Source organism: Pezoporus occidentalis, unplaced genomic scaffold (genome assembly GCF_034315485.1).
Source record: "Pezoporus occidentalis ecotype Australia unplaced genomic scaffold, CSIRO_AGI_Poc_V1 ctg314, whole genome shotgun sequence".
In the NCBI taxonomy this organism is placed as follows: Eukaryota; Metazoa; Chordata; class Aves; order Psittaciformes; family Psittacidae; genus Pezoporus; species Pezoporus occidentalis.
Genome location: NW_026915095.1, coordinates 105,453 through 133,407, shown reverse-complemented (window position 1 = coordinate 133,407; position 27,955 = coordinate 105,453). Strand labels below are relative to the sequence as shown.

Genomic DNA, 27,955 nt, shown 5'->3' with positions numbered 1-27,955 from the left:
AGGTCTAAGGGTTAGAGAAGCCTTGGAATGGATCCTGTTGGGGATCCCCTGAGGTGCAGGAGGAACCCCTTTAACTGGGCTCTGCCCTCCTGGATGAGGAGGGGTTTGGGCTCAGTGACTCTTTTGGGGCAGGCCTATGTGTGGGGGCTCCCAGTGGCAAGCAGCTGTAGGCAGGGTGTAGAGAGGTTGTAGGGTGAGGTGGGGGTGTAAACAGGGTATAGAGAGGTTGTATAGTGAGGTGGGGGTGTAGACAGGGTATAGAGAGGTTGTATGGTGAGGTGGGGTGTAGACAGGGTATAGAGAGGTTGTAGGGTGAGGTGAGGGTGTAGACAGGGTGTAGAGAGGTTGTATGGTGAGGTGGGGGTGTAGACGGGGTGTAGAGTGGTTGTAAGGTGTAGGCTGGGGCCTGGCTGTGGGTCTGCAGGGTGTTGGGAGGTGGGGGACTCTCAGCAGGTCACTGGCTCCTGTGGTACTGTCAGTAAGATGCAAACAGCAGGACTCAGAGTATGAAGTAGTTGCTTTCCAAGTCCACATCAGTGGTTACTGGGGCACTGGGAGAGCTCAGACTTCTCAGAGCTTGTTGCAGTGATGAGGTTTCACCATGCATTTGCTCACCTGCTGCTGGCCCAGTGCAATCTGCCTCTCGGTAGCTCCAGCTCTGTGAGTGCAGCTGGATCTCAGCTCAAAGCTGGGTTGTTCCTACTGCCAGAAGTGCTGGTTTGGAGTCCCTCAGCTGAGATCAGCTAGTTCAGGTGTGTGCTGAAGTGTGTGTGACAACAAAACCTCCTTGTTCTGCTCTCCTTTGCCCATTTGCTGCCTCTTTACTGAGCCCCATCATTGCTTTTCCTTATGAAGTTATCACTTTTTCCCCAGCTCAGGTCCCTCTAAAGCCAACATTTCAGGTTAACATTGAGTACAACAGGAAAGTGTCACTAATGCTTCATTGAGCTTCCCAGTTTATTTTGCCTCTGCTTTTATTGTGCTTATGGGGCAGGAACTTTCTTCCACCTGGAGTGGCCTGAAGGACCTGGCTGGTTCTTTGCAAACTGCTTTTCGAGTGGTGCCTAAACTGGAGTTGGTTCTGGAGAGGAATGCAGTAGTTTTCAACCACGGGCTTTGTTGGATGCTTTTGGATTGGGTTTTTTTTTCAGCAGGGCCTAAGAATAACTTCACTGTTTGAATGTGGAGGAGAAGCTTGTGGGAGGTGGATTGAGCAGCCAGATTCCCGTTTGGAAAGCGAGGAGGGTTAACATCCTTGCTCCTCATTTCCTTAAAGCAAGAGATCATGTTCACCTTTGGTGGCAGGAGTGGGGTTGTGACTGTTGCCAGCTGCAGTCCCTCTGTGGGCTGGGCTTGTTTGCCCTTGGTGTTAAAAACTTAACAGTAGAGATGTGGGTTCAGGGTGGAAGCAGTGTGTTGGGAATCAGCCTGGGAGGCTTGTAGGGATTCCTGGGCTTCTCTCAGTGTGTTCTTTCTGCTCCTAGGAGCTGCTTGGGAAGTGAGAAGTGGGAGGCTATTTTAGTACCCGATAGACCTCTCACTGCTTTGAGAGCTTGAATGCAGCCACAAGTTGCCCTAAATACCTGCCAGTGCTTTGGTTCTACCTAAGTGTGGGACGTTCAACACTTCCTCTGCTTTTTGGCACTTGCCTGTTAACCAAGTGTAAAACATCATCATGGCCACCTCAGTCACTGCTTAGCCAAGCCAGGCCTCCAGTTATTTTAATCTTTCCTTGTAAATCAATCCCTCCAGCTGCTTCACTGGATTTTCCTGAATGCCTTCCAATTTGCCAATATCCTTCTGATACCCAAGAGCTTGGAGCTGGCTGTGCTTTGCAGCAGGACTTCCCCTCCCTGCTCTCTGTCTGTTCGGATTAGGAGGAGGAAAAGCTTCACACAAACTTGGTGAACACACTCAACCTCCCACTTGCCATTTGTCTTTTGCTGTAGCTTAACTCTTCCTTGTTGAGGGGGACTTCTAACATTAACCTCTATTTATTGCTTCCATTTCTGTTGCCCAAGGTTCCTTAGTTCCCAGTTTTCTCCATCAGTTCCCACTCATGGAGCTCCCACTTTGTGCTCTGATTTCTTTCCTTCTCTTTGTGATTTATGGAGGTGTTAGGTGAAAACAAACTTGCTCTTGAGCCTTGCTGAGCCCACCTTGGTACGTTGTGAGTGCTGTTACTCATTTTAAGCTGGTTGATGGTTCCTAGTCTGGCCTAACTTGGAAGCACTGTTCTCAAATGGAGTTTGTGAACGTGGCATGGGGCAGGCAGAAGATTCCCCTCTCCCCCTTGGAAAGATAGGGAAGTTTGAGAGAGGAAGTGCATGGGTGATGGTTGGGAGGAAGAAATCAAATCCTCCTTCCATCCTCCTTGGGCTGTTTTCATGTGGTGAGGCAGCCAGGAGGAACTGGCATAGCCTCACCCGGAACCAGCTGCTGCCTCTTGATGATGGAACCATTTTAAACTGGTTTAGTAAAAGGCTCCAGTTGTGGCAGCCTCGTGGTGCTGGGGTCTGTAGCTGAGGATCTCTGGGATGGATTTGGTTTCGGTCTCATGTTCTGCTGCATCATGTGTGGAGCTTTCTCACAGCCTGTTGGGGTTTATTTATCCTTATCTTATCCCCTTCTTAGGGCCTTTTTTGACTTTCCCTTCTTTCTTCAACATTCCCAGCACCAAGAATTGAGGCCAGATCCCCAAAACTGCTCTTCCCTCATTTAGCAGCCAACTACGAGGCGTTTGGAGAGGAAACGTTGGGAGCAGATGGACCTGGGGACCTGTTGCTTCCTAGAACTTCATTAAGTATTTCCCCCCACCTTTTAATCTAGTTTCTTGGTTTTGGTTTCAAGGAGCTTGTAGTACAGAGGGTGAATGCTGTGTAGGCTGAGCAAGGATGTAAGCCAGGGGCTGAGTTTCCCTGGGGAGCTGGAAAAGGGCTTTGTTTTGTGCAGAGGTGTGTAGGAAGCTGCCTATAATGACTGAAACAAAAGCACATTTATAGCCTGGCTTCCTTTGGTATATAAACCTGAGGGTTTAATCAGCCTTTGCATCACAATAACTGTCACATCTTTCTGTCTGGCTGATGAATTCCTACATAGGAATTCCCGGTGAGTTCCGCTTGAAGTCAGAGAATCCCAGACTGGTTTGTGTTGAAGGGAGCTTAAAGTTCACCCAGTTTCAACGCCCTGCCATGGGCATGAACACATTAGAGCAGGTTAATCCAAGCCCCTGTGTCCAACCTGGCCTTGAACACGGTCAGGGATGGGGCAGCCAAAGCTCCATTCAGCCTATTCCAGTGTTCCACTACCCTCATAAGGAAGAGCTTCTGCCTAAGAGCTCAGCTCAATCTCCCCTCTGGCAGGTTCAAGCCATTCCCCTTGTCCTGTCCCTTTAGACCCGTGTCCAAAGCCCCTCTCCAGGTTTCTTGTAGCCCTTTAGGCACCGGAACTGCTCTAAGGTCTCCCCTTAAGGAGCCTTCTCCAGGCTGAACAACCCCAGCTCTCCGCCTGTCTTCATAGTCTTTAGCAAATCTTTTGATTCTGCTCCTTCTCTGCTTCTTTGAATCCAAAAAAGTCAGGTTTTAACCAGTGTGTGGCCTTAATTCTGCCAGCAGAAGCACTGGGACAGGAGCCTGAGGCTGTCTCCATGTCCTCAGCCCTCCTCCAAGCCACGCACACACAGGTGGACAAGCTGCAGGAGCAGGCTATGGAGCACAGCAATGCTGAAGGACGCCAGGATTTCCTTATTTACAGCTCTCGGAGATGCTGGTGTCCACAGTGGTTCCTCTCCAAGCCAGTGGTTGATGTTCATGCACTGGGGTTTGTTCTCCCTCCTCAGAGCTGGTATTTAGAGCGTGTTTTGCTGCAATTAGTCTTGGCGCGTGGGGGTTTGGCTTAATTCCTTCTCTGCAGTTCAATTTCACAATCTTCCAAGAGGCTTCTTGCCTTTTCCTTCCCCACACACACCTGGTGGGGCACGTGCTGCTGCACAAGCCAGGCCTCCAGTAGCCTTTGTAGGGCTTGGTTTGACATTTGCTTTTGAAACGTGATGAATTCAGCGCCTAAACCGGCTCCAGCAGTGTGGTTTCACCCAGGAGGAACCGGATTTTAGTGCAGGTTAAGGCTTTAGCAGAGTGGGATTTTTCTGGCTTGCACCTCTTCCCTCTGAAGTTCTTTGCCAGTGAGAGGCCAAGTTGGCTGGGATGGATTTCCCTACCTCCACATCACCCTTTTGCTGCTGTAGGTGAGCAGGAGTTGCTGGGCCATACTGGGACAAGCACAAATCTGAGCTCGCAGGCAACAGCAGCCACGTATTGAAGTTCCTTGCTGAAAGCAATGCATTTTACACCTCAGAGCAGCTTCCAGTGTCTGAAGGGGGCTACAAGGATGCTGGAGAGGGACCTGCATCAGGGACTGGAGCAATAGAAAAGGGGTGATGGGTTCACACTGAAACAAGGGAAGTTCAAGTTGGAGATGAGGCAGAAGCTCTTCCCTGGGAGGGTGCTGAGGCGCTGGCACAGGGTGCCCAGAGAAGCTGTGGCTGCCCCATCCCTGGCAGTGTTCAAGGCCAGGTTGGACACAGGGGCTTGGAGCACCCTGCTCTAGTGGAAGGGGTCCCTGCCTGTGGCAGGGGGTTAGAGCTGAATAAGCTTAAGATCCTTCGGAACCCAAAGCATTCCATGACTTGGCTCCTGGGGAGCAGCATGGGGATTGGAATCGGTTGGTGCTCTTCTTGCAGGAGCAATCCCATGGGGAGCCTGCAGCGGTCTGGAATGCTGCTCCCATGTCCCACCCTGGTGTGAGGGGAGAAAGCAGCGGTAGAGATGCGGTGCCAGCCGTTGCAAGCTGGTTCATGAATAAACAAAGCTCCTCTGCCAGCAACGGGCCGTGCTACCCACTGCAGCTCTGCAGAGCTCTGAGCTCTCTTTGTGAGCCCCAGCCACTGAAAAGCCCTGCAAGAGGAGCTCTGCAAAGACGTTTCCTTCCCATTCTCCCATAGGAAAAGGATGTTTCAGCTCCTTAAGGATGACATGCAAGCTGGTTGTGGGACACCCAGAAAAGCTGTGGCTGCCTCATCCCGGCAGTGTTCAAGGCCAGGTTGGATGGGGCTTGGAGCAGCGTGCTCTAGTGGAAGGTGCCTCTGCTTTAAGGTCCCTTCCAGCCCAGACCACGCTGGGATTCCGTGCCTGGAGTTCCAGAGAGAATAAAGCTGCAGAGTTCCCTTTTCCCTGCCCTTTGGGGATGTGTTGCTGTTAGCAGAGCCTCTTGCACAGCTTTTTGTGTGCTTTAAGAATGTTTTCAGCCCTGGCTGGTGGAGATCTTGCTCTGGATGCCATTGTTACTATGTAAAATAATAAGAATAATCGTAAAAAGCAGTTTTTCAGACTTCAGTGTATTAAAGACTTGGCCAAATGCACTTGGCAGGGAATAAGCAATGCCCAAAGGAGTGTATTTCTACCTGTTAAAGTGACTGTACCGAGCTGTCTTATGCCCTTTAACTGTTTCCAAAGTGAGCAAAGCAGGCTTGGAGCAGAACCCAGCTTTTGGGGTTTTGTGCCAAAAAGCTCTTGTTGGTGCTGAGTGTGCTGTGAGGAAGGGAACAAATGTTCAGCTCACGAAGCAGTTAACGTTTGCCATCATTTAAAGCAGGCAGTGTTTAAAATAGACCCGTTTCTGGTCGTGTCCAGGGCTGAAGATGCTGGAAAATCCTTCAGAGCTCCGAAAGGGGGGTTGAATTGCAGCTGCAGAACTTGAAGGAGGTTGTGTGCAGGGAGGGAAAGCTTTGCCAATTGAATCCTGCAGTGAAATGTGGAGTTTACCTTTTGCTGTTCTCATTGCAGTGGGATCTGAAGGAAGGCTCTGGCAGCCCCTGCTCCTTCCGCTCTTCCAGTGGTAGGAACAGTGCCTTTACTTCTGTGTTTGGAGTGTTGATAAAGCTGAGCTGGATGAGGAGATGAGAACCAAAGGCAGATTGTCACCGGGGCTGACAGCACCTGGGTGCCAGGGCTCCTGGAATTAACTGTTGGGTCCTGAAAACTGAAAGCAGAGTGAAGCATCCCCTAGCACAGGGGAGATTTACTGTATAGAAACAGGGCTGAGGAGGTTTATCTCTAGCCTCAATGGGATTAGAAGCTTTTACATGGCAGAGACACTGCTACAGACCTGGAGGGTTTATATGAGAGCGAGCGTTGCTCATCATCCAGATCCACGCTCTGACCCAGCCACGTGCACAGTGAACATGACAAAACGTGATTGTTTGGGGCTTTTGGAACATGAGCCTGAGCGTGTTGGCAGTGCTTTAGTGAGTAAGTATGTTTTCATGGAATCCCAGCCTGGTTTGTGTTGGAAGGGACCTTAAAGCTCATCCAGTTCCAACCCCCTGCCATGGGCAGGGATACCTTCCACTAGTCCAAGTTGCTCCAAGCCCCATTCATGTGGATGTTCTTCACGTTTCTACCCCACATTGCTTTCTTTGCTTTTGGGCAAGCTCTGTCTTTTCAATGCACACAGAGTGCCTGTGTATATGATCCACCTTTAGGCTGCTGTATCCTTCATCTCTGCAAGATTTCAGGTTGAATTATGTCAGTTAGCCAGGAAATCATTGCTGTGTTCAGTGCTAAACCACAATCATTCCAAGGCGAAATGCAGCTTGAGTTAAACAACTCACAATAATGTCCCACATTTCTAGACATTGCTTAGATTTGGAATATTTCTTGCTCCCTTCTGATTTTAGGGCTCACATATCAAGTAATGACACCGTAAAACGTGTGTGCCTCGGAATGCTAAATAAATAGAAATGGCCAAATAGGATGTAAATAATAACAAGGTGGGACAAAATATTTCTACTTTATGGGCATGCACACGTACAGGAGCTTCAGGTCTCACTGGCTCCTCTCCCCCTGGTGCTATTTTGGTTACTTTAATTCATTGGTAAGAGCTTTATCCATAGGTAGTCGCTTACGGAAGAGTCTCTTCTGGGCTGAACTCCACTCGGCATTGACCTTGCTCTTCCCCTCACACCCCATTGTGGGGAAAACATGCCTAAGCTTGATTTGGATTCTTATGTCCTGTTTTCAGCAAGTTTTTAACCCTCACTTCCATTGAAACAAGGGCTCTGAAGAGGCTGAATGATTCCAGGCAATGGGGCTCTGGTTTCTAGGGCATTTCCAACCTAATATAGTGCATTCTCTATGGCTTGTCATGGCTCTCATTATCTCTCCTCAGGAAGAAGCAGTGAATCTCTTATGTTTTTCCTTCCTTCCTTAAACTTGAATTATTCCTCTCTCCTGTAGCAGCTCTCTTGCAATACGTTGGCCCTGCTGTGAAGAAGCACAGAGCTGAAGATGTATCACCACTCGTGAAGGAGCGACCCAAGAGCTTTAGTGCCAAGATCCAGAGGCTGCCTGTGTGTGTCTTGGAGTGTCTCTTTGCTCTGTGGTGTGCTGCAGACTCAAACCTGCTGGAAGCAGCTCCAGAAGCATTTCCTACCCAGTGATCTCTGCTTGGAGCCCCTGTGGGCTGCAAGGGTTTGGTTGGTTGTGGGTTAAAAGAGGAGAGAAAGTCTTTTTCCTTGGGGCTGCTCCATCTAAGTGCTGCTCCGTCTCTCTGTCAGGGTCTTGCAGGTTGGTCTCACCTTGTCCCTTAGAGTAAATACCTTAGGGACATCTGTAGAGCCCATCTTTCTTTTCCAGAAGCTAAGAGAGGAAGAACTTTGGCATATGAGGGATTGGATGATGATACAGAGATGGTCTTTCTCCATCTTCTTGCCTGGGGAAGTTGCTGACTTGCTGGTTTATGTTGGATTGTGTCTCATGTGCATCAAAGGCTTCAAAACCTTTTGGATGGATGCCTTTTCCTAGCAGAAATCTGATACTTGGCACCTAAGGAGAAACCTTGCCTGTGTTAAAGCATGTTTTGCCAAGCTACGGCTGCTTCGGTGGTGTTTGGCATGGGTAACTTGAAGGAGGTGTTTGGAGAGCAGCAGCTACTTCTCTCTTAGGAATCTGGCCATGAAAGGAGGAGCAGGAGGATGTGTGCTGGTAGGGCAATGAGGTCTGGCCTTCTCCCACCCTAAAACCCCATGAGGTGCTCACAAGGCACCTGAATAGTGTCCCTCAGGTCAATGTCCCTGAGCAGAAGGACCTTCTGAAGATGGTTCTGCATCGTTGAAGCTTCTTGTGCTTGGTCTTGCTTGCTCTTTCCTCTGTTCTGCACAGATATCTCAGGTTAGATATAAGGAAGAAGTTCTTTACTGTGAGGGTGGTGAGACACTGGCACAGGGTGCCTAGAGAAGTGGTGAATGCTCCATCCCTGGCTGTGTTCAAGGCCAGGTTGGATAGAGCTTTGGGTGACACGGTCTATGGTCATCCCTGTCCATGGGAAGGGGTTAGAGCTGGATAATCTTAAGGTCCTTTCCAACCCAAACCATTCTGTGATTCCATTTTCCTTCTTTCTGTGCTGCCTGTGATGTGGAGGCAGTGCCGTGGCTCAGCTGGGGCCCAGCTGTGCTAAGATGACATGAGACTCTTCAGCACCTTGCTCTGAAGTCCAAGCAGGAGGCCAGATCTGATCTGGAGGCTGGCCAGCGCGAGGAGGCTCTCGGACAATGGAGCTTCTATGATGGGTTTTATCCTCCTCATGGCTCTTTTTGTTATGGTAACAGTCAGCTCCTTACTGTTTATAAGAGGCTTATAAACAGTGGAAGTCGTGTGCTTGGGAGGACTGGTGGGAGCTGGGCTGGGAGAAGCCTTCTGCTGGCTGGAGCTCTCAGGCAAGGGGGGTTGCTGCTCTCACTGCAGGGGAAAAGCTTTCCTGGCCTCACTGAAGTCACTCGTAGCTGATGTGCTGCTTTGGGGCCAGGTTTTAAGGCCCTTGCAAGGGCGAAGGGAGGGTGTAGCACATCTCTGATGTATTCCATCTCTTTAGGGATGCTCTTGTGGAAAGGGGATCCTCCCCAAGCTTTGCAGAAGTGCTGAACACCCAGAAAGGTACAGTCAGATGGTAAAGGGCTGGACTTTGCTTTCACCCTGTGCTGTAGGTTAACTTGTAATGACTTGTTAAATACTGTCTGTCTGTTGGAGATTTACTTCCAGCCGGTTCCTTGCCAATATTCCAGTTTATACAGTTGGGTTTGCTTTATCAAGCTTATAAAGCAGAAGGGTGTTATGCCTCTAAAGCAGATTTTATAGGGCTGGCTTTTGGCAATTTTTAGCTCTCTTGTAGCTTTCTGGTTACAAAGCAAACATTCTCCCTCCTTCTTTCACACCCCAAAATAACTTGAAAGGCAAAGCCTAGGACTAACAGCAGCCTGCACTAAGCTCCGTGGTAGCCTCTCCCTGTAAAACTTCACACCTTTTGCCATTGCTTTGGGTGTATAATAGCTGCTGGTAGTCAGATGGAGCTCTGGGCACCCAAAGGTGCAGAACAGGCTCTGTTCCTAACTCCCTGCAGGCACCTAATTTAGCTGGGAGAGTCACCAGGGGAAATTAGGTGCCAGTTGACTTCACAAAGCATCTAGAAGCAGGTTGGGCACCGAGCCCTGTGTCTTGGAGAACAAACCCTGCCCTAAGGAAGCCTGAATGTTCAAGTGACTCGTGGTTTTGGGTGGTTTTTTTAAAGGAAGAACTTGCCATGTTTGTTTTTATCCCACTTTCTGATGGATTCTGATGCTCTGAATCATCACTGCAGTGTCCCACGTTAATCCAGGGTAGTGCAGGCAGCTCCAACGCTAAACCCCAGCCTGATGCTGGGTTCCCTTCCTGCCTTTTCTGGGTGCTGCTCCCAGCTTATTCAGAGCACCGTGTGCTGAATATTCATGTGGCTGGGCAGGAAGCTGGAGGCAAGAGCTGTTAATGGCTGCACTTAGACAAATAATAAAGAGCCTTTCCTGGAACACTCTCAAAGCAACATGTTTCCTTCCTTGCATTTTAGTGGCAAATCTCGGACTATTTTTGCGAGCTTGGGGCAGTGCCTTGTGCTTCCTTCTCTTTTTTTGGCTGGCAGAGTGGAAATGGCTCTCAGCCTGACTGCTTTTTCCCTTGGCCTTCCCAAAAAAGCCGTCTGGGGTTTGATTGAATCCAACCTCTCTTCCCATTCCAGCTCCCAGTGGCAATTCCACGTTCTGCCTGGAGTCTGCCTGCGCTCCTGCATCTTCTCCCGTAGTCAGATGTGTTTCACAGCACAGATCCTGTGCAGCCATCTATAATGATCTAATTTATTGTGGGTTTATCTCCTCTTCCCAGTAGCAGCGTCCTTGGGGCTTGGGCTGGTGTCTTGAGCACTATTTGTGTGTGAATAGGCTTGTTTGTATTGCGGCTTGGGTTGTTAATGCTCCTGGCATGGCTCCCAGGTCTCACCCAAGTTATCCAAATGGAGCTGGGATGGCCTTGCCACTCATTAGTCTCCCGGAATGAATCCCATGGAGCTCAGGCTCATCAAAAGTTAACTCCTAGCTCTGTTTTACCTTCTTTTTTTGCATGAAAGTGCTGAAGTAGAAGTACTGAGGAGCACAGTGAATGGATCAAGGAGAAGGAGCTCTGCCTGCCATTGGTGTAGCAGTACCCAGGTAGCAAAGACCTCTCTCTTTTGGAGGATCGTTTTAACAGCACCATTTGTGATCCAGTTCTGCTTCTCCTCCTGCTGCCTGCTGAGCACTGGAGTTTCCCTATGGAGGTTACAGCCCTCCCTGCATCCTCTGCTCTTTACCCTACTCAGTATCCCGGGACAATTGCAAACAGGTTCTCTATTGCCTGTTGCTTGAAAGACATCTCGGATTTAGCTGCACCTTGGCTTGGACTTGCTGCTGCAGGCCTGAGGCTCGTGTCTGTGATGGGTTTTACACCTGATTGTCAAGGTACTTTGTAAACCAGTTGTAATCTATGGCAGTACATGTCCTGCAGTGAGACGGGGCAGGGCGAATGCACTGAACCATCCGGGTGTCCTCTTTATGCCTGCAGGTGTTGCCCATCTGCTTCCCTCCTGCTGTAACTCAGCCATGGAAAACTGAGGCTGAAATTCCCTAAAATGCCCCTTTTCACAACTGGTTGTTCTTTTGGAGGCTGAAAATCAGGAGGGGGAAATGAGGAGCCCTTTTGTTTCTGCCCCTTTCACTGACACTCTTAACTTGCAGGGCAAGTCCTTTCTCTTTATGTCCCCATCTAGCACTTTTCTTTCTTCCAACCCATTCTGCAGCTCATCCTTCACTCAGGTCCTCCCAGGTGAGTAAATGTTAGCAAGAGAGAGATGTCAGTCAGCAGAACGTGCAGTTTGCTTTGGTTTTCTGTTCTTTAAGCCCATTTTTAGGAGGTTGCTCTGCAGCTCTCTTGGGTTTGCCTCATGGTTGGTGCAACCTTGAGCTTTAATTTTGTGGTTGCATTAATGTAAAGTTATGGTTTATTCCTATAAATCCTAAGGCTAACATGTGCTTGTGCTGGTGTATCAGTAAGTGTGCTCGTGCTGGAGGCTGGACCTGCTCTGGCAACGTGAAGCACAACTATTTTAGCTTCTGCCCAAGTGTTCAATGGGATGTGAAGTATTTCAGCTTCTCCTGCAAGGCACAGGGACAGGAGTGTCAGGCAGCAGCATTCCTGCAGGAACAACGGTCACATGCAAGTACAATAGAGCCTTATTTTTAGAGCATTTTTCATACCAGCTCTATCCCCCAACGTTCAGCAGAGCTGATGGCTTGGGAGTGTCACAGAACCACAGCTGGGTTTGGGATGAAGGTGCCTTAAAGCTGATCCATTTCCAACCCGCTGCCATGGGCAGGGACCCCTTCCCCTGGAGCAGCTTGCTCCAAGCCCCTGTGTCCAACCTGGCCTTGAACACTGCCAGGGATGGGGCAGGCACAGCTTGTCTGGGCACCCTGTGCCAGCGCCTCAGCACCCTCACTGGGAAGAGCTTCTGCCTAAGAGCTCAGCTCAGTCTCCCCTCGGGCAGGTTCAAGCCATGACCCTTGTTCAAAGCCCCTCTCCAGGGCCTTTTTTAGCCCCTTTAGGCCACCATCATCTGGGCATAGGAGGGTAAGAGCCCCAGCAGCATCCTCAGAGGGGAAGAGGTGCCAGTTGCTTGTGTCTTTGGCAGAGCAGGAGAGGCCTGACTCAAGAGTTACAGATCGTGGCTTGAGGCTGCTCCAGACCTCAGCTCCTTGTCAGGAATTCAGCTGGAACAGTCTATAAGAGCTTCAGCAGCACAAACCCCACACTTCCTGTACCTGGATCCTGGTGTTAGTCAGCCTACACTGGGGTGCAGGATACTTGTGGTAACATGGAAGTGTTGCTGTAGGTGACTTCCTAAAGACAATGAAGAGCCTGACTGTGGCATCAAGCTGCCAGCCATACCCATGACTTGTCTTGTGGCTATGGGCATATCTCAGAAGCCAAACTAGTGCATTTGGAAGGATAAGGAGCATCTTGGATTGAAAAGATCCCTGAATGTGCTTTCAAAAACACATTTCCTGCTTCTCTTGTCTCTTCCTAAACTGTTTCCAAATTGAAGTTTGTCAAATGGGTTCCATGAGGTGCCAACACACTTCCTGGGGGAAATCCTGTTCAGGAAGGCTGCTCTTTCATTGCTGCTGTTGATGCATGTAATACGTCTAATTCCTTTTAAGGGACTTAAAATATTACCCCTAGGTGTCTGTCTAGACTAGGATAATGGGCTTAGTTTTTTCTTAATGGCTTAGTTAACATGCTTTGGGACCACTTCAGTTTATGCAGTGATGTACCAGGGGGACAGTAGCATATGGGCTGGCTTGAGTAGCTGCAGGAAGAATGGAACTTGGAAAGAAGGGGAAATTTTGGGTTCTGAGGTAAGTAAAATCACTTCTCCCCAGCTGGGGGCCCAGACAAGTTCTTCATTGCAAACAGAGGATCTGGTGAGCAGCTCAGTTTGGGTGAGAAGAGCTTCTGCCTCAGAGCTCATCTCAGTCTCCCCTCTGGCAGGGTTAAAGCCATTCCCCTTGTCCTGTCCCTGCATCCCTTGTCCCAAGCCCCTCTCCAGGTTTCTTGGAGCCCCTTCAGGCACTGGAGCTGCTCTCAGGTCTCCCCTTCAGGAGCCTTCTCTTCTCCAGGCTGACCCAGCCCAGCTCTCTCAGCCTGGCTCCAGAGCAGAGCTGCTCCAGCCCTCGCAGCATCTCTGTGGCCTTCTCTGGCCTTGCCCCAGCAGCTCCACGTCCCTCTTGTGTTAATGCCCCAGAGCTGGATCAGGACTGCAGGGGGGGGTCTCACAGAGTGCAGTGGAAGGGCAGGATCCCTTCCCTGTGCTGCTGCTTGTGCTCTGGGGGTGCAGCCCAGCACACAGGGGCGGTTCTAGGCTCAAGCCCACACTGAAGCCAGGTCATGGGAAGAGCCCCTCATCTCCTGGACGCTATCACAACACGTGCCTCCTGTGTCAGCTCAGTGTGAGCCCAGCATCCTGGCATGCACTGAGCTGCTCCACAGAACATTTCTCATTTATCTCCGTGCTAGCAATAGGAAGAGGCGATGTCCCAACAAATCAAGGAGGAGATTAACTTCAGGAAGAAGCTGTCATAGCTCTGTTAGCGCTGACACTCTGGATTAGCAGTGCTGCACGACTGACTGGTCAAGTGTGCCCTTTGGCTGGGCTCTGCTTGTCCCTCTTCACAACCATCCCCTTGTGATGCTGCAGTTGCTTTGATGAGGAGTTAAAGCTGCGGTTGAAGGTGGGACTGAGATCCACAGCAGAGCAGATGCTCTCTTGGATGCAAAGCTCATGTTTATTCTGTTTTCCCCCATGCTGTGCCTGCTCCAGAGGAGTTGCTCTCGTTGAGAGCACTGCTGTATACAAGTAGGCTTCAGGAAATCTGTGCTCTTAAATACCCTGTGCAAGCTCCAAGGGGTGTCTGATTATCAGCACAACACACACTGGAGACCGCTGTGAAGTGTGGCTTCAGCTTCCCTTCTTTTACAGCCAGCCTAGAGGTCGTTTGCATGAGTTAATAAGGCAAAAGAGACAGAAAACACACACAGGCTCTTGGAGCACAGTGTATTTGGGTTGAAAATGGCTTTTCAGCTCTCCCTGAGACAGCAGCAGCTTGTCAGAGCCGTGCTGACAGAACTTGGAAGCACGCTTCAGTAATCTGTCTGCATTTCTTCCCTTCACCTTGCTGTTTCCAACATGCTGAAACTCATCAAAGCAGTGAAATACTGTCCTGCCGCTGCAGGAAGAGGAATGGGAATGTGCTCCCAGTATCCAATCAGCTGCTTATTCTGCCTGTTCTTCAGAATAGAATTTATTGAAGCAATTTATCCTGCCTAAATGTGACATAAATCTGAGCACATGTATGTACATACCAGGCATAGGCAGTAGTGAATGAGCAGCTAAATCTTGCTCTAAGGAATGAGTGAATCCTCCTGATGCTTTGCAAGATCAAGTAAACGGAGGGCTTTGCAATGGGTTGTTCTTGGGTTTTAATGGAGCTGCTTGTTAGGACCTCAGAAGTCACCTGCAGGCAGCCCTGGTTTGTTTTCCTGCTTTCTGTTTTAGGTAGTGTTATCAGAGCATGGGGACTGACAGCTCCTCTGGTTCTTTAATTTCTCTACTAGCTTTTATATGTGTTGGAAGCACAGAATAGAATAGGATTAACCAGGTTGGAAAAGACCTTTAAGATCAATCCCAACCATTCCCAGCACTGCCAAGGCCACCACTAACCCATGGCACTGAGGGCCTTGTCTCCAAGGTGTGTGAGCACTTGCAGGGACGGTTACTCCAGCCCTGCCCTGGGCAGCCTGTTCCAATGCCTGAGCACCCTCTGGGGCAGGAATTGTTCCTCAGCTCCATCTAAACCTGCCCTGGTGCAGCTTGAGGCCGTTTCCTCTTGTCCCATCCCTTGGGAGCAGCCCCTTCGTGGCTCCATCGTCCTGTCAGGCAGTAGAGAGTGGTAAGGTCCCCCTGAATAGGATGTAGAGAGACCCTGAGGTTCTTCATGTTGGGGAAGGCTTGGGCTGCTCGGGTAAGGGCAGATCCCTGACCTGTGTAATTAAGCCAGCCCAGGGTTGGCTGCTCTGTGAGATCCAGCACCCTCCCTCCATTATAATTCCTCTGCTTGTTTAACAATCAGATTTGTTTGTGGCTGGAATAAGCGCATCCTCAACCTCATCCCACGCACCCGAGTTTAAATGTAGGAGGGTGATTTAAGCACTCTTCAAACACTTCCAGAACTGGCCTCACTTTGACAGCAAGAGGCATTGTAACTGTCCTTTAACGTCTGGTGACTTTGCTGCTCTCAGCACCACAGCTCTTAACCTGGAGCTGCTTCATCAACGAGTCGCAGACTAGTTTGGGCTCGAAGGGACCTTAAAGCTCCTCCAGTTCCAACCCCTTGCCACGGGCAGGGACACCATCCACTGGAGCAGGTTGCTTCAAGCTCCATTCAGCCTGGCCTTGTTCTTCCCTATGAGGGTGCTGAGGCGCTGGCACGGGGTGCCCAGAGAAGCTGTGGCTGCCCCATCCCTGGCAGTGTTCATGGCCAGGTTGGAGCAAGCTGCTCTAGTGGAAGGTATCCCTGCCCGTGGCAGGGAGTTGAAACTGGATGAGCTTTAAGGTCCTTTCCACCCCAACCCATTCTATGATTCTATGTTCCTGGCCACCTTTATTGCCTTTATCCTTACACTTGTCCTGTACAAGGGAGCGTTTTGGCTGCTCGCCTGTTCCATTTGTGAGAGGGCTCTTCCTCCTTTGGGAGCTTGTGTTTGTATAGGCCCTGGAGTTTTCCTTGCTAAATCCACCCATAGGCCAGGGTTGTGGAGATCTTTCCTCTTCTTGCAGGAGAAGACCTGGCAGCTACTTACAACTTTTGGTTGTTGCTTTGTGTGCTGCAGCCAAGCCAGTGCTCAGGGAGGGGAATCCCCCCCCCCTCACCTTGTAGCCACCCATTTTAGCTGCTTTAGCACATGGTAATACAAGAATAATCTTGTTTTCAAGCCCTAAGTGATGTCTGTGCCTCTTCAATCCAAGCAGAAGGGGAGTATTTGCTGTCCCTCAGCATTCCCCCTCCGCTGTTCCGTCGCATTCTTGGAGCACTTTCTCATATGGCTCCTAAAAATAACAACCCCTCCCCAGCCTCTCGCGCTGCTCGGTGCGTGTGTGACTGGTTAGAAAGGCAAAAAAGGGCCCTCAAAAGGGCTTTGTGGCCACGTTTGGGTTTCAGTTCTGCTCTTGCCTGCAGCGAGCTGACATGTGTCACTGGAGCCAAGTGCCGAGGAAGAGATGCTGGAAGGGATGTGAAGAGCCGGAACGTGCTTGCAGAGGCAACCCCCTGAAGAGAAAGCATTTGCTTTGTTATGGCTTTTTAAAATCCTGCTATAAAGAGAGCAGTGGGGGGGGGGGGGGGGGGGGGGGCAGCAGCATTTCTGGAGGTTGGGGGGGGGTGACTTTATTTACTCTTGATTTCTTATTAATAAGGACAGCTTCACTTGTAGCATAATAGGAGTGAGTGTTTTGTTATCCTTGGCTATAAGCTGTGATAAACTACCCCTGCCATCAGCCTTGTAGTTTACCCACTAGGGAGCCAGATTATTGCCTTGTAAACCAGAGCACCACTCCTATAATCCCTTAATTAATTAAATGACAAATTTTAGTTCTCTCCCATTGAAAATATAACTTGTACATAGAGAGGACTTGGATTTATTTCATCGCTTCGAGCTCACGCTTTTTTTTTCCCCCTCTGTAGATTGTCTTTGCTTCTGTGTCTGTGCTTTCCTCAATGCCTCCATCTGGGGGGTGTTCCAGAGGTCTTTCCTGTGCAGGGTGGTCCTGTGCTGGTGTAGAGCAGCTTCCAGTGTCTGAAGGGGGCTACAAGGATGCTGGAGAGGGACCTTCATCAGGGAGTGGAGCAATAGGGTGATGGGTTCAAAGGGGTGATGGGTTCAAAGTGGAACAGGGGAAGTTCAGGTTGGAGATGAGGAAGTTCTTCCCTGTGAGGGTGGTGAGGTGCTGGAATGGTTTGAATGGAGAAGGTTTGGATGAACCATCCCTGGCAGTGTTCAAGGCCAGGTTGGATGGGGCTTGGAGCAAGCTGCTCTAGTGGCAGGTGTCCCTCCCTGTGGCAGGGGGTTGGAACTGGATGATCTTAAGGTCCTTTCCAACCCAAAGCATTCCATGAGCATCATCCCCAAGTTGCAGATGGTGCCACTGAGACGCACAAAAATCCTTTGGCCCTCTCAGAATCAATGCTGGGCCTTAGTGGGAGCCCAGGCATGGAAAACTCCAGCTCTTTTCTCCAGCTGGGCTCTCCAAAGTCTAATTCAAACTTGGCTTGGATTAATCCCTCTTCCTCAATCGTGCACAAAGAAACCTCCTTCCCTGCATCATTCATCAGTGCCCTCCCTGCAAAGAGCAGCTTCTGCTCTTGGTATTTGAATTTTGGGAGCTTATTTAACAATTTCCTCTTCTTTTTTCTCTCCACAGCTTGACTCAGCTGCATGAAATATGGGTGACGACAGGCCGTTTGTGTGCAATGCCCCCGGCTGCGGACAGGTATGCTTCCAGGGTGCTTTATTGGGAACGTGGTGGTGTGAATCAAAGTGGCTGTTTTATCACTCAGGCAAAGAGTTTAAAGCCGGTGTTTTACGTGAGCACTGGAGGTAATCAGATCAGAGGATTTGCAGTGTGTAAATCCAGGTTATGAGCAAGTGCACTCCCAAGTAATGAAACCTGCCTTGCTTTGTGGGGTATTGGTATTCCACTGGTGTTTCCCACACAGCCCAGAGAGAACCCTCATCTCCTGTTAATGTTTGCTGGGAGTGTTCCTCAGCTTCTCTCAAGGCTGTCGAAGCAAAGGACAGACTCAGCTCTGTCGGGATGTGTTTGCTGCTGTCGCATACTCCTTAAAGCAGCTGAGAATGTGACACTTGATGGTTTGTGTTATGTGAACCCCAAACTGCTGGAGTCTATTTTGGGCTTGCAGGAAAAAAAGAAGAGGCCCATTGTGAATTTGTCCTCCCTGGCCAAAGTGCTAGAGTTGGGTATGGCCTTGCTTTCCTAGGGCAAAGCTTGGTTCCATCGTGCAACCAGGAAGGCACCTCTCCATTGTGTTTGGTTATGCATTCCCAAAGTTGAGTTTAGGGTCTCCCTGGTGCTTGGTGGCAGCTCTCACACTGTGTTAATGGGAGGAACAGGGGCTTGTGCAATTGGGAGCTGTTAGGACATGGAGCTTCTGTGGCAGGACAGCCCTGCGTGGAGCACAGCAAGAACTGGGTTTGCCTCTTCTGAAGCAGTGAGCATCCAAGTGCCAAGATGCCTTTGGTACGGGGGGGATTGTAGCTTTTAATTAGGTATTAAGTGATGTGCACGCACTTTGTTTTCTGGGCTGCAGCCATGGGATGTCAGCTTGCCAAGTGATTATGCTGGGATGCATTTGAGAGCTCTTACCCATCCCAGGGTACTCGCCCATCGTCGTCCCTGCTTAGTTCTTTGGTGTATTTAATATCTTAATACCTCTTGTGGGGCTCTCAATTGAGATGAAAGAGAATTCTGCATCCCCAGGGCACATCCTTTTGAGCCTGCATATGGATTCTGTGCCATGTTTATTCTTAGAGCACAGAAATGGGGCCAAAATCTCATCTGGTAACTCTCAGAGATTGGGGCTTTGTAAGAATACATTGTTGTAACTCAGCTTTTTGGCCATTCTAAGTCTGGTCTCATCTGGAGTCGTTTCCATTCACTTGCAGGTGATCTTCCTCTTTCTTTCTTTTTTTTTTTTTTTTTTTTTTTGGGAGGCTGCTTTTTATCTTGTACCTCTTTGGCTGTGAAATTGTGCAAGTCATTTCTAAAATGTATGAGCTGTATTTGAGCACTTAATGGTGTGAGCACTTCAATCATACAACCTTCAGCTCGGATTCAAACACGCAATTAAGGCAAACAACAATGTATTTAAATTTAATCTCCCCCAATCTCCCACAAATGACAGATAAAGGTGGTTGCTTCCTCCTTGTGCTGTTCCAGACTGCTGCTTATGGGTAATTCTGCCAATTCTTCATGTTAATATTGAAATGTTAGAATCGGGGTAATTCAGAGCACGATGATTCATGGGGATCCAACCTGACCTCGTGCACGGCTTCCTAGAACGTCCTTCACTACCTGCTCAAAGCAGAGCATTAAATAGTGATGATCCAAACTTGATGGAAAAGGTTTCCAGTGACGGGAAATTCACCACAGCCTTTGGTGAAGTTGTTCTCATAGTTAATTCCTCTTGCTGGTAAGGAAAAATGCTGCCTTAGTCCCAGGCTAAACCTATTTAGTTGCAGCTTCTAGGTTGTGGGTCTGGTTCAGCGTTGGTTTGTTAAGAGATTTGTGATGCCTGTAGGTATGCACTGACTGATCAAATCATCCTTAACATTCCTTTGGACTAAATACACCCAGCTCCAAGCCTCTCCCTGTAAGTCCTAGTGTCTTCCATGCATTATTTCATCCTCTCTTCTGTGCACAGCTTCACATTGGAGGTTTTTAAGAGCCTTCCCAAATCCTGCTCACTGCTAACATGCAGCAGTACCTCTGGAGGAGCTCGGTGGTACCCAACCTGTCATCAACTAAAATTAACTCTGGATGAGCTGGGCTTTCTGGGGCAAGCGGACTAAGACTGGGTGGCTGTGCTGAGCTGAGCACAAGGGGAATGCAATGGGTAGCTTTGGATCTTAAAATGAATGTGAATTTGAAGCTGGGGGGCTGATGGTGCCCAGCAGCTGCCTGCAGAGCTCAGCTTCTGAAGCACGTGCTGCATTGTTTCCCCAGCAGCTTGTGCTGCCTTTTGGCACTAAACTCTGACCCCTTGATGGGAGCCATCAGAAACAGGTTCTTTGTGGGGATTCTTGTTAAAGTGAAGCCTTAACAGGGGGCAGAGGGGGCTGCGCTTCTCTCTGCTCATTCCCAAAGATCCAGACCTTTGGCTTTAAACGTCGCTCTGTGTGATCTGCCACAGAAAGATCCTGACTTCCCGCACGTGCTGGTGCCTGTGGCTCCTGTCAGACTCTGGATAATCCAGAGTTTTGAGCTTTCTGAAGGGAATCTGGTTCTGTTTCACCCAGGCGCACAAATGCACGCCCAAGCATCCCATGTTCCTGCTTTTTCCCAGCTCAACACCCAGCCAGGCTGTGGCTGGCACTGGAGATGGTGAAACTTCCTGCAGGATTCAGCCTTTTTTCCTGATTCTTTAAGACCTTTGGGTGCTTTTCCCTCAGGAAAAACACCACTGGAATGGGATGGCTGTCGAGCCTCTTGGGTTATCACAGGGTAGCACTTGGCTCACCAGGCCCCTTCACCACATGGCTCCAGCATCTTTGTTTCTTCCTTTTCCAAACCTTTGATCCCATGCCCAGTCCATTGGCATGTTTTTATCCCTGCAGATTCCTCTTCTTTTGGCTATTGCTGTGCTTGAGGGGTGCACTCTGGTTTTGGTGGGAACAGGCTGCTTTGGCCCTGGGTAAATGGGGATGATCTTCTGGATTTCAGTGTGAGCTGGGGTAGGGGCATGGGGACAAACCCCCCCAGTCCTTTTCCACTCACTACAATTAGGGATCTGCCTCTTGCAATCATTGCAACGTGCTGTGCTGCAGCACAGGAGAAGGAGAATGGGGAACTGATTTGCACGGGAGACTGGAGACACTGGGAAGCCAGAGGTAACTTTCCCCCTTTAAAGGAAGAAAAACCCCTATTTTCCTTCCCAACGTAATGTCTTTGAACCATGAGCTGCTGCTTCCCCTCTGGAGCTGATACCAGCCCTGTCTCTTATGGTGTATGTCCTTTTTCCTCCCTTTCCTTCCCTGTTTCTATGCAGAGAAAGGCTGCCAAGCTTTTCAAGGAGGTGAGGATGGGGAAGAGGGAATAGCCACCAAAAATAGACGAGCAGATCTCGCTGTACCCCCCGTATCATCACAGCTAGTGGGCTTTCAGTGGGGCTGTAAACATGTTTTGGTTGCTAGGTCTTGAATGGTGGCTATTTTTGGAGCCTGGACTCGAGATCGCTTCCTAACAGCGAGGCTGCTGTGCCACAGCTGACACCTCAATGTGCTGCAGATCCTGCTTTTAAACCAAATTCTTCTCAAGGTCATGTATGTGGGTTCTCCTCAAAGAGGACAAATGACTCTGTCCTCTTCCCTTACCCCCTTTCCCATGTCCTTTATGTATGGAGGGAGAAGTATCCTACAGCAGGGACATACCCCTTCGTGCTGCTGCCTGAGGATGAGGAGGGAGGTAGAATACACAGAGCAGAAGCCACAGAGCAGTGCCTCAAGTGAGGCTTTCCTTGACTCTCTTGAGTCAAACTAAGCTGGGCTGATGCATGCACACTCTGCAGCTGGCTCATGGGGAGCTTCTCATTGACCAACAGCCTCGGGTCCTTCTCCTCAGGCTGCTCTTCTGCTCCTCTCCTGAAGGCTTTGGATACTTGAGGCTTTATGAAGTGTCATCAAGGAGAAGCATCTTTATTAATAAGACTGTATGGGCCGCTCCTGTTGCCCAGCCTAATGGAGGGGCCATAATATTGAGTATCTTCTACTAGGAGCAGGACTTTCCCTAGCCCTGCCTCCCCTCTCCACACCATTTCCCTCTTCATAAGTAACAGGAATCATCACTGGGGTCCTAATTCCAATGCTCCAGTTACACGTTGAGGCCATTTCCTCAAACAACCATTTGCTTTTGAAACCTCCCCTTAATTTACCAGTTTATTCCCTTTAAACCTGTGGCACTGAGGTGATGCTCGGGCAGCGTCCGAGAAACGCAGAGCCCACAACTTCCATGAGGCCAGAAGATGATTTTTCTTCTTTGTGGTTTATTGTATCCTCTTATCTTGTCATATAATAGAAATAATGTTTATGGCATTGAGGCCTCAGCATCACTTGGCATTTAACCAACCTCAAAAGCAGTTTATTGCTTTGTATACTCTGCCGCCATGACCATTATCCCTTAAATCTCTATTGCCTTGTAATATACGAGGCAACAAATGGCTTCTGAGATTGGTTAAATGTGGAACTGAAGCTGAGGTGGGTTTTGTAGCTTGTATAATCCAAACGAATATAGATTATTGCTTTTATATGAGTCCTGGTATAGAGGAGGGGGGGGAATGGCTCTTCTCTTGCTGAGAGGCTGTGAGCTCTTCTCATCACAGCTTAAGCTCTGGGATGGTCCAGGATGTGCTTGATGCTGTGGTCACTCCATGGGATTTCCAGCCATGGAGTCATGGCTGTTGGAAGTCTGAACTGTGATTTATACCCGTGTATCTTCATCCCACATTCAGGAAAGGACCAGCTCCACCGGTGGGAGGAATGAGACTTGTCCCTGTCCCTGCAGGTGCATCAGTTGCAGAGTAACTGAAGCAGGTAGGCAGGCACAGAGGAAGGAGTGCTCACGGCCCTTGGCTTTCAACAAAGCATCTTTAGTATGATTTCAAAGGTTTGCTTTGTTCCCATCCTTCTCTCGTCCCTTTGTAAAGCAGAAGGGGAAGAAATATTCCCTGATGGAAGCTTCTAGGAGCCCCCTTTACTATTGGGAAGTCTCAGCCCTGCTGGAACTTGATGCCAGCCCTGGCCAGGACCATGCAGGACTCAACTGTGTGTGGTAATCGTTGTGCATTGATTTAACAGCCTCTGGAGATGTTGTTCCTGGAGCTGAGGAAGGGAAGCCAGAAAAACTGCCTAAGAAATTCCACGTTCAACTTGAATCCTTGAGGAACGCCAGCCTAACTGGCTGCCTGCTGTTAGAGCAAGCAGGAATGGAAGTGGTTATTAAGCACAGTTATGATACCCTGGCCTCCAGTAGGAATTGTTACTGTCCTGGCACGGGAAATGAATGGGACTGGACTTGGACACAGGCCTTTGTCCTAAAAAATTCAGGCTTCTAACACCCAATGATTCAATGAGGTAGGAAGCATTATTCCCTGGAAAGCTGAGCCTTCTTCTGTGGAGCAAGATGGGGAATGTCAGGCCCCAAAGCTGCACATGAGGGTGCCAGGCCAAGAGCAGGACTCCCAACTGCCCCTTCCAGGCTCACATGGATTGATGTTGGGTCTCAGCTCCAGGTGACACCACGACACAGTGGGGCTGGATGCTGCATGTCACCAGAGACCCAAGCTCAGGGCTGGCTCACACCAGAGGTGCTTCCCATCTCATCTGCTCTTGGAAGCTGAGCAGGGTCTGTGATTCTGTGATCTCCAAGCTCATGCAGGTGGCTCCAGGCAGTGCCAAGACTTCCCAACATGCCCCAAAACGTCGCTCCCTGGTGGGTTCAAGCTGTGGTGGATGCTTCCTCTCTCAATATTAAAATGAGAAATGGGGGATATTAAGGATGGAGCAGGAATAAAACCCTGCCCTGAGCTTTGTGTCAGCTCGGGCACAGCGAGCGCTTGTCTGTGTTAGCAATAGCATCACGTATGTGCCATCTCCCTACTGCACCCGGATGATTTGAAGATCTGAGCCATAAACTCCAGTTTCTTTTCAGGGTTTGAAATGGAAAGGAAAAGGCTGCAGCTCCGTGGTGAGGAATTCTGAGCTGCGTGCTCCTGCTTGCTTCACATCTGCAGCCTTTTTATAGGAAGCTGAAATGAAATCCTGCAGAGAACCATGTTGGGGAAAGGTCTGTCTATGGTTTTACAGGGAGGCAGGTTTCCAGAGTTCCTTCTGGATTTCAAATGAAGGCCTCCCCAGCTGCAGTACCTGCACATGAAGCCCACAATGGCAGATGCTCCACAAATCTCAGCGCAGTTACAGGCTGTAATGGGTCCACATACAAGTGGTGTTTGGCTATAGTAACTCTTGAGGTTGTTAGCATGAAAAGAAGTGGATTAATCGGAATTGTAACTCATGTATTGTCAGCAGAGTGAAATGAGCTCTCCCACCTCTTGTTTGAAGGTAGGTTTTGGAGGCGGGGAGGGGGAAAGCTAATTTGGAATACGGAGAAGCTTGGGAAGGCATCTGAAAGCAGGAAACGTTTATTTTTTACACTCCTATAACTTAAAAACGGCCAAACCAATTTAAACCAAATTGGATAATAAAAAATATTGCTCCTGGGCTGAGCCCCTCTATGCCAAGTTCCAGCCTGGAATGAATTTTTATGGCCAAATTATAAAGCCCCTCGAAATGAAGGTTTAAAATGGAAATGTTGACAGACCTTTAACTACAAAAGCACTGTCATAGAAGTTCTTTTTTTTTCCAAAATGGCTGTTTTAAAATATAATTAAGACTTAAATATTATTTAATAGCAGCATTTCCTGTAAGTTAAAAATCTTTATCATTCCACTGCCTGGGATTCATTGCCACTTCGGAGCGTGCCAGCTCTGCTTTGCATTTGGAGCACGTGTGTGAGCGCTGAACCCACACAGACACTTGTCTGTCAGATGGAAATGGCTCTGGACAACATTCCAGATTCCCCTTTCCTAAATAAGAGCCTGGATGCCAAAAGGACTCGCTGGACCCCTGCTCCAATCCCATGGCTCCGGGAGGGAGCAGCCACGTGAGGCTCTGCCAAAGCTCAGCTCCTGCTAACATGAAACCCTCAGTGGGTTCATTCCTCATAGGAAAACCCGTTTTCATCCCCTCTGGCTGCTGAGGTGCTCGGTAGGAGCTGTGTGTTTAGCCTGATGGCTGCTTTGGTGTCCTCCATGCACCCTGAGGGCACTTTGGAAAGCTGGAAACCAGCAGCCATAAGGAACTTGGGAGCTGCTTCCTCACAGGAGTAAAGGAAGAAGCTTCTCTTTCGCAAGGGCTTCCCACAGGCTTCTCGCTGTCGCAATTCCTGATGCCAGGCGATGGCCTCGTGCCATGGGGCAGGATGATGCTGAGCAGTTGTCACACACCCCCCCCCCCAGCGTGGGGCTTGGTTTTCATCCCTTGCTTGCGCTGCTGATTCCTCTGTTTCACTGCCTTGCCTTCCACTCCCTCCCCATGTTTAAAAATACCCTTGGTTGCTGCAGCGTAGAGGCAGGGTTGTTGCAACACCCTGTTCCTGCTGTGGCACATGGAAGTGGAACTGGGAACAGTGTCCTCTCCGTTCCTGCTGGATTTCTTGCTCTCTTCTTCCTGACGGGTGAATAAGCTTTAACCCTGCTGCCAGATGCCTTCCTTGGGCAGCCTTTGGTATGGGATGCTGAGAGCAGGATGCAGAAACCCCTGACATCTTCACCTTAATGATTGAGTGCTCCTCTTCTTCCTCACCCTTCTGCAGCCACATGTGAAGGGCTGGGGGTATGAAAGCAGCTTTTCCCTTCTGGCAGGGTCCCAGCCACAAGCTGGGACATCCGCCCCTAAGGCCATTCTGTTTTAAAGAGCAAGATTTACCCAGGAATGGTTATTCCATGCATTTCAGGCTGTTCCAGTGTCGTCCTCTTGTGTGCACTGCATGTGCAGCACTAGGATTTGACTGGCAAAAGGTCTCTGGACGTGCTTGAGAAGGCTCTGCTGTGTGTTTGATGAGAACCTTCCAGGTTTGGTGGTCGAAATGGATCTGTGGGGTTTGTGTGTGTGAAGTAACTGCTTCGAGCTCAAACTGGTGTAAAGTGTAGAGATCAATAACTTCAACTCGTGTTAGTTCCCTTTTAGTTTGGATTTTCTTTGGAGCATCTGGGCTGTGACTTTGGCTTCCTGCTCTGGAGGTACAGTGAGGTTTGGTGATGGCCTTTATGTTCCTGCCCCAGGGCTGCTCTAGACCAAGCCCCCCTTAGGATTTGTGAGCCAGATTGGCTGCTGCAGCAATGGAAATGAAGAAATAGCACCTTTGGATTTGACGAAACGGCTGCATTGTTTCCCCTCCTTTATCATCTAAGGCATGCTGTGCCAAGGCTGCAGAATGCCTGAATAACACCTTCAAATCTGCAGGAAGCAGCATTAATGCAGGGCCTGTCAGAGAAGATGCGATCGGAGGATGCTCCGTGCGCGCCGGCCGCCGCATCCGCGTGCTCCGCAGTCGTTCATTAGCATCCTTGTTCATTTTGGCATAAAACTGGAGTATATGAGGCGGCACACAACTAGTAAACCTATTTCATGGGGCAATAGAAGAGCCAGTAATGGATCTAATTGCCCTTTTGGAGCCCCTCTATAGTCCCAAAGGATTCTTCAAGCGCTCACAAATCACAGCAGAAACGCATCTCCTGCCGAGCTGCAGTGCTGGGGAAGGGGTGTTGGGGGGGGTCCTGGGTGAAGGGACCCATCCTGCCCGCAGAGCAGCAGACCCTGTTCTCTTCAGAGCTGCTTAAAAACTGCCTTTAACCTTCCTTGTTTTGGAAGAAGGGCGCTGAGGAGCATCGAGCCTGATTTCCAGGGAAAGCTGGGCTGTTAAACCATCTGCTCTTTGATGGGTGGCTTGCAGACTCAGCAGCTATAAACGTGTATTTAGGGAGAGAGTGCACACTCCGATATGTTCTTATATAGTCTCATATGTGTATCTACATATATATTTATATGAATATGAACATATTATATGAATATGAGCATATAAAGGAGATTAGATGTTAAAATCATGAAATGCTTTGGGTTGAAGGGACCTTAAAGCTCCTCCAGTTCCAAGCCCCTGCCATGGGCAGGGACACCTTCCACTAGAGCAGGTTGCTCCAACCTGGCCTTGAACACTGCCCGGGATGGGATATCCACAGCTTCTCTGGGCAACCCATTCCAATGTCCCACTACCATCATAGTAAAGAATTTCTTCCATGTATCTAATCTCAATCTCCCCCTTTTCAGTTTAAAGCTGTTCCCTCTTGTCCTATCACTGTGTGCCCTTATTAAAAGTCCCTCTCCGCTATTAGGAATAAGTTATTCACAATGAGGGTTTCCCCTTTCCTGGGAACATGACCAGGGCTGCAAAAATACCCCCAAATGAACCCGTGCACTCACAGGGAATGGTTCCTTCTCTTTTTGCTTTAAGGGAGTTCCCCCATCACAGTTTCTGTAGGGACCGAACTCATCTCAGCCCTTATCTACAGCTCTTGCTCTATATCAGTATCAGTAATGCAGACTGCATGTGTTGCTAGCACAGAGCCATAAATTAAGCCAGGCTTTTATTAACTTGCAGTTAGACTGATCTCAAAGCTTGCTTGTGGTCCTGAGCTTAGCAGGAGCAGAAGGCTGTTGGTGACTGCATTCTCCCATAGCTGGCACCACCACACTGGCTGTAGCTTGGGAGTTTAACCTCGTGTGAGCTGATCCTGATGCATCCATACTGGAGGGCAGGAGCCATCCCTCATCAAGCAGATGAGAGCAGGGCACTGGGTTTGGAGGTGGTAGAGGGAGGAGGGCTGGTTGGGGGAGAAGATCTTAAGATACAATCGAAACCTGCCTTACGCTCAGGAATGGGCTTTTCTTCCTCTTTTGAGCTCTGATTTGCTTTCTTGGCCAGTAAAATATTTCCTTATTTAAAAGCAGTCTTTTAAACACAAGGCTGTTTGGTTTTGTGGGGGTTTTATTTGTCATTCAAAGCCTCATTTGCTACCTGTCAGCTTTGTGTGGTACTGCATGAGTTACTCCCCAAGCATGGCTGCAGCACGGAGCTTTAACGCCGTGCCAGAGAATCACAGAATGCTTTGGGTTGGAAAAGACCTTAAGATCATCCGTTTCCAACCCCTGCCACGGACAGGGATGTCTCTCACTATCATGGGTACACTTGGTTTTCAAAGAGGTGCAGGAGTTGTCAGCATTTTCTATTAGGTTCTTGCACAAAATCCAATCAAGTGGCTGTGTAAGGATTAAAAAAGCAAGTATGGGGACCCTTCCTGAGGCTTCCATCTCCTTCCCAGCAAAAGCGATGCTGAAGGGGGATGCTTTAGGTTGCAAGGAGAAGGGACAGGAGTGTTTTCCTCCTGCTGCTGAGCCCCTGCATGGAGGTAGATGTTAGTAACCAACACCATGACCTGGTTTTATTTCACTATCTAAATAAGCAGTGGGTTTCTCGTTTCCTGAGCCCACTTCCCGTGTTCCACCCTCGCATCCCAGAAGGACACAACCGAGCTTTGCAGGGG

At 49.3% G+C, this 27,955-nt stretch overlaps 1 protein-coding gene and 1 long non-coding RNA gene across 5 annotated transcripts in view; both read left to right on the top strand.

Moving 5' to 3' along the window:
* Nucleotides 1-27,955, top strand: part of ATF7 (activating transcription factor 7) — a 62,285-nt gene that overhangs the window by 863 nt on the left and 33,467 nt on the right. For 2 of the 4 annotated variants that reach the window (XM_062628361.1, XM_062628363.1), the window contains exon 2: nucleotides 17,428-17,496. In XM_062628361.1, coding sequence (XP_062484345.1) covers nucleotides 17,449-17,496 — 48 coding nt within the window. In that variant the 5' untranslated portion in view covers nucleotides 17,428-17,448. Of the gene's footprint in view, nucleotides 1-17,099; nucleotides 17,497-27,955 lie in introns of those variants that run through there. The other 2 variants (XM_062628362.1, XM_062628364.1) reach the window with 2 other exon arrangements.
* Nucleotides 130-2,824, top strand: LOC134168565 (uncharacterized). Its single transcript, XR_009966581.1, has 2 exons — nucleotides 130-193; nucleotides 393-2,824. It is a non-coding gene; the product is annotated as an uncharacterized LOC134168565 (long non-coding RNA).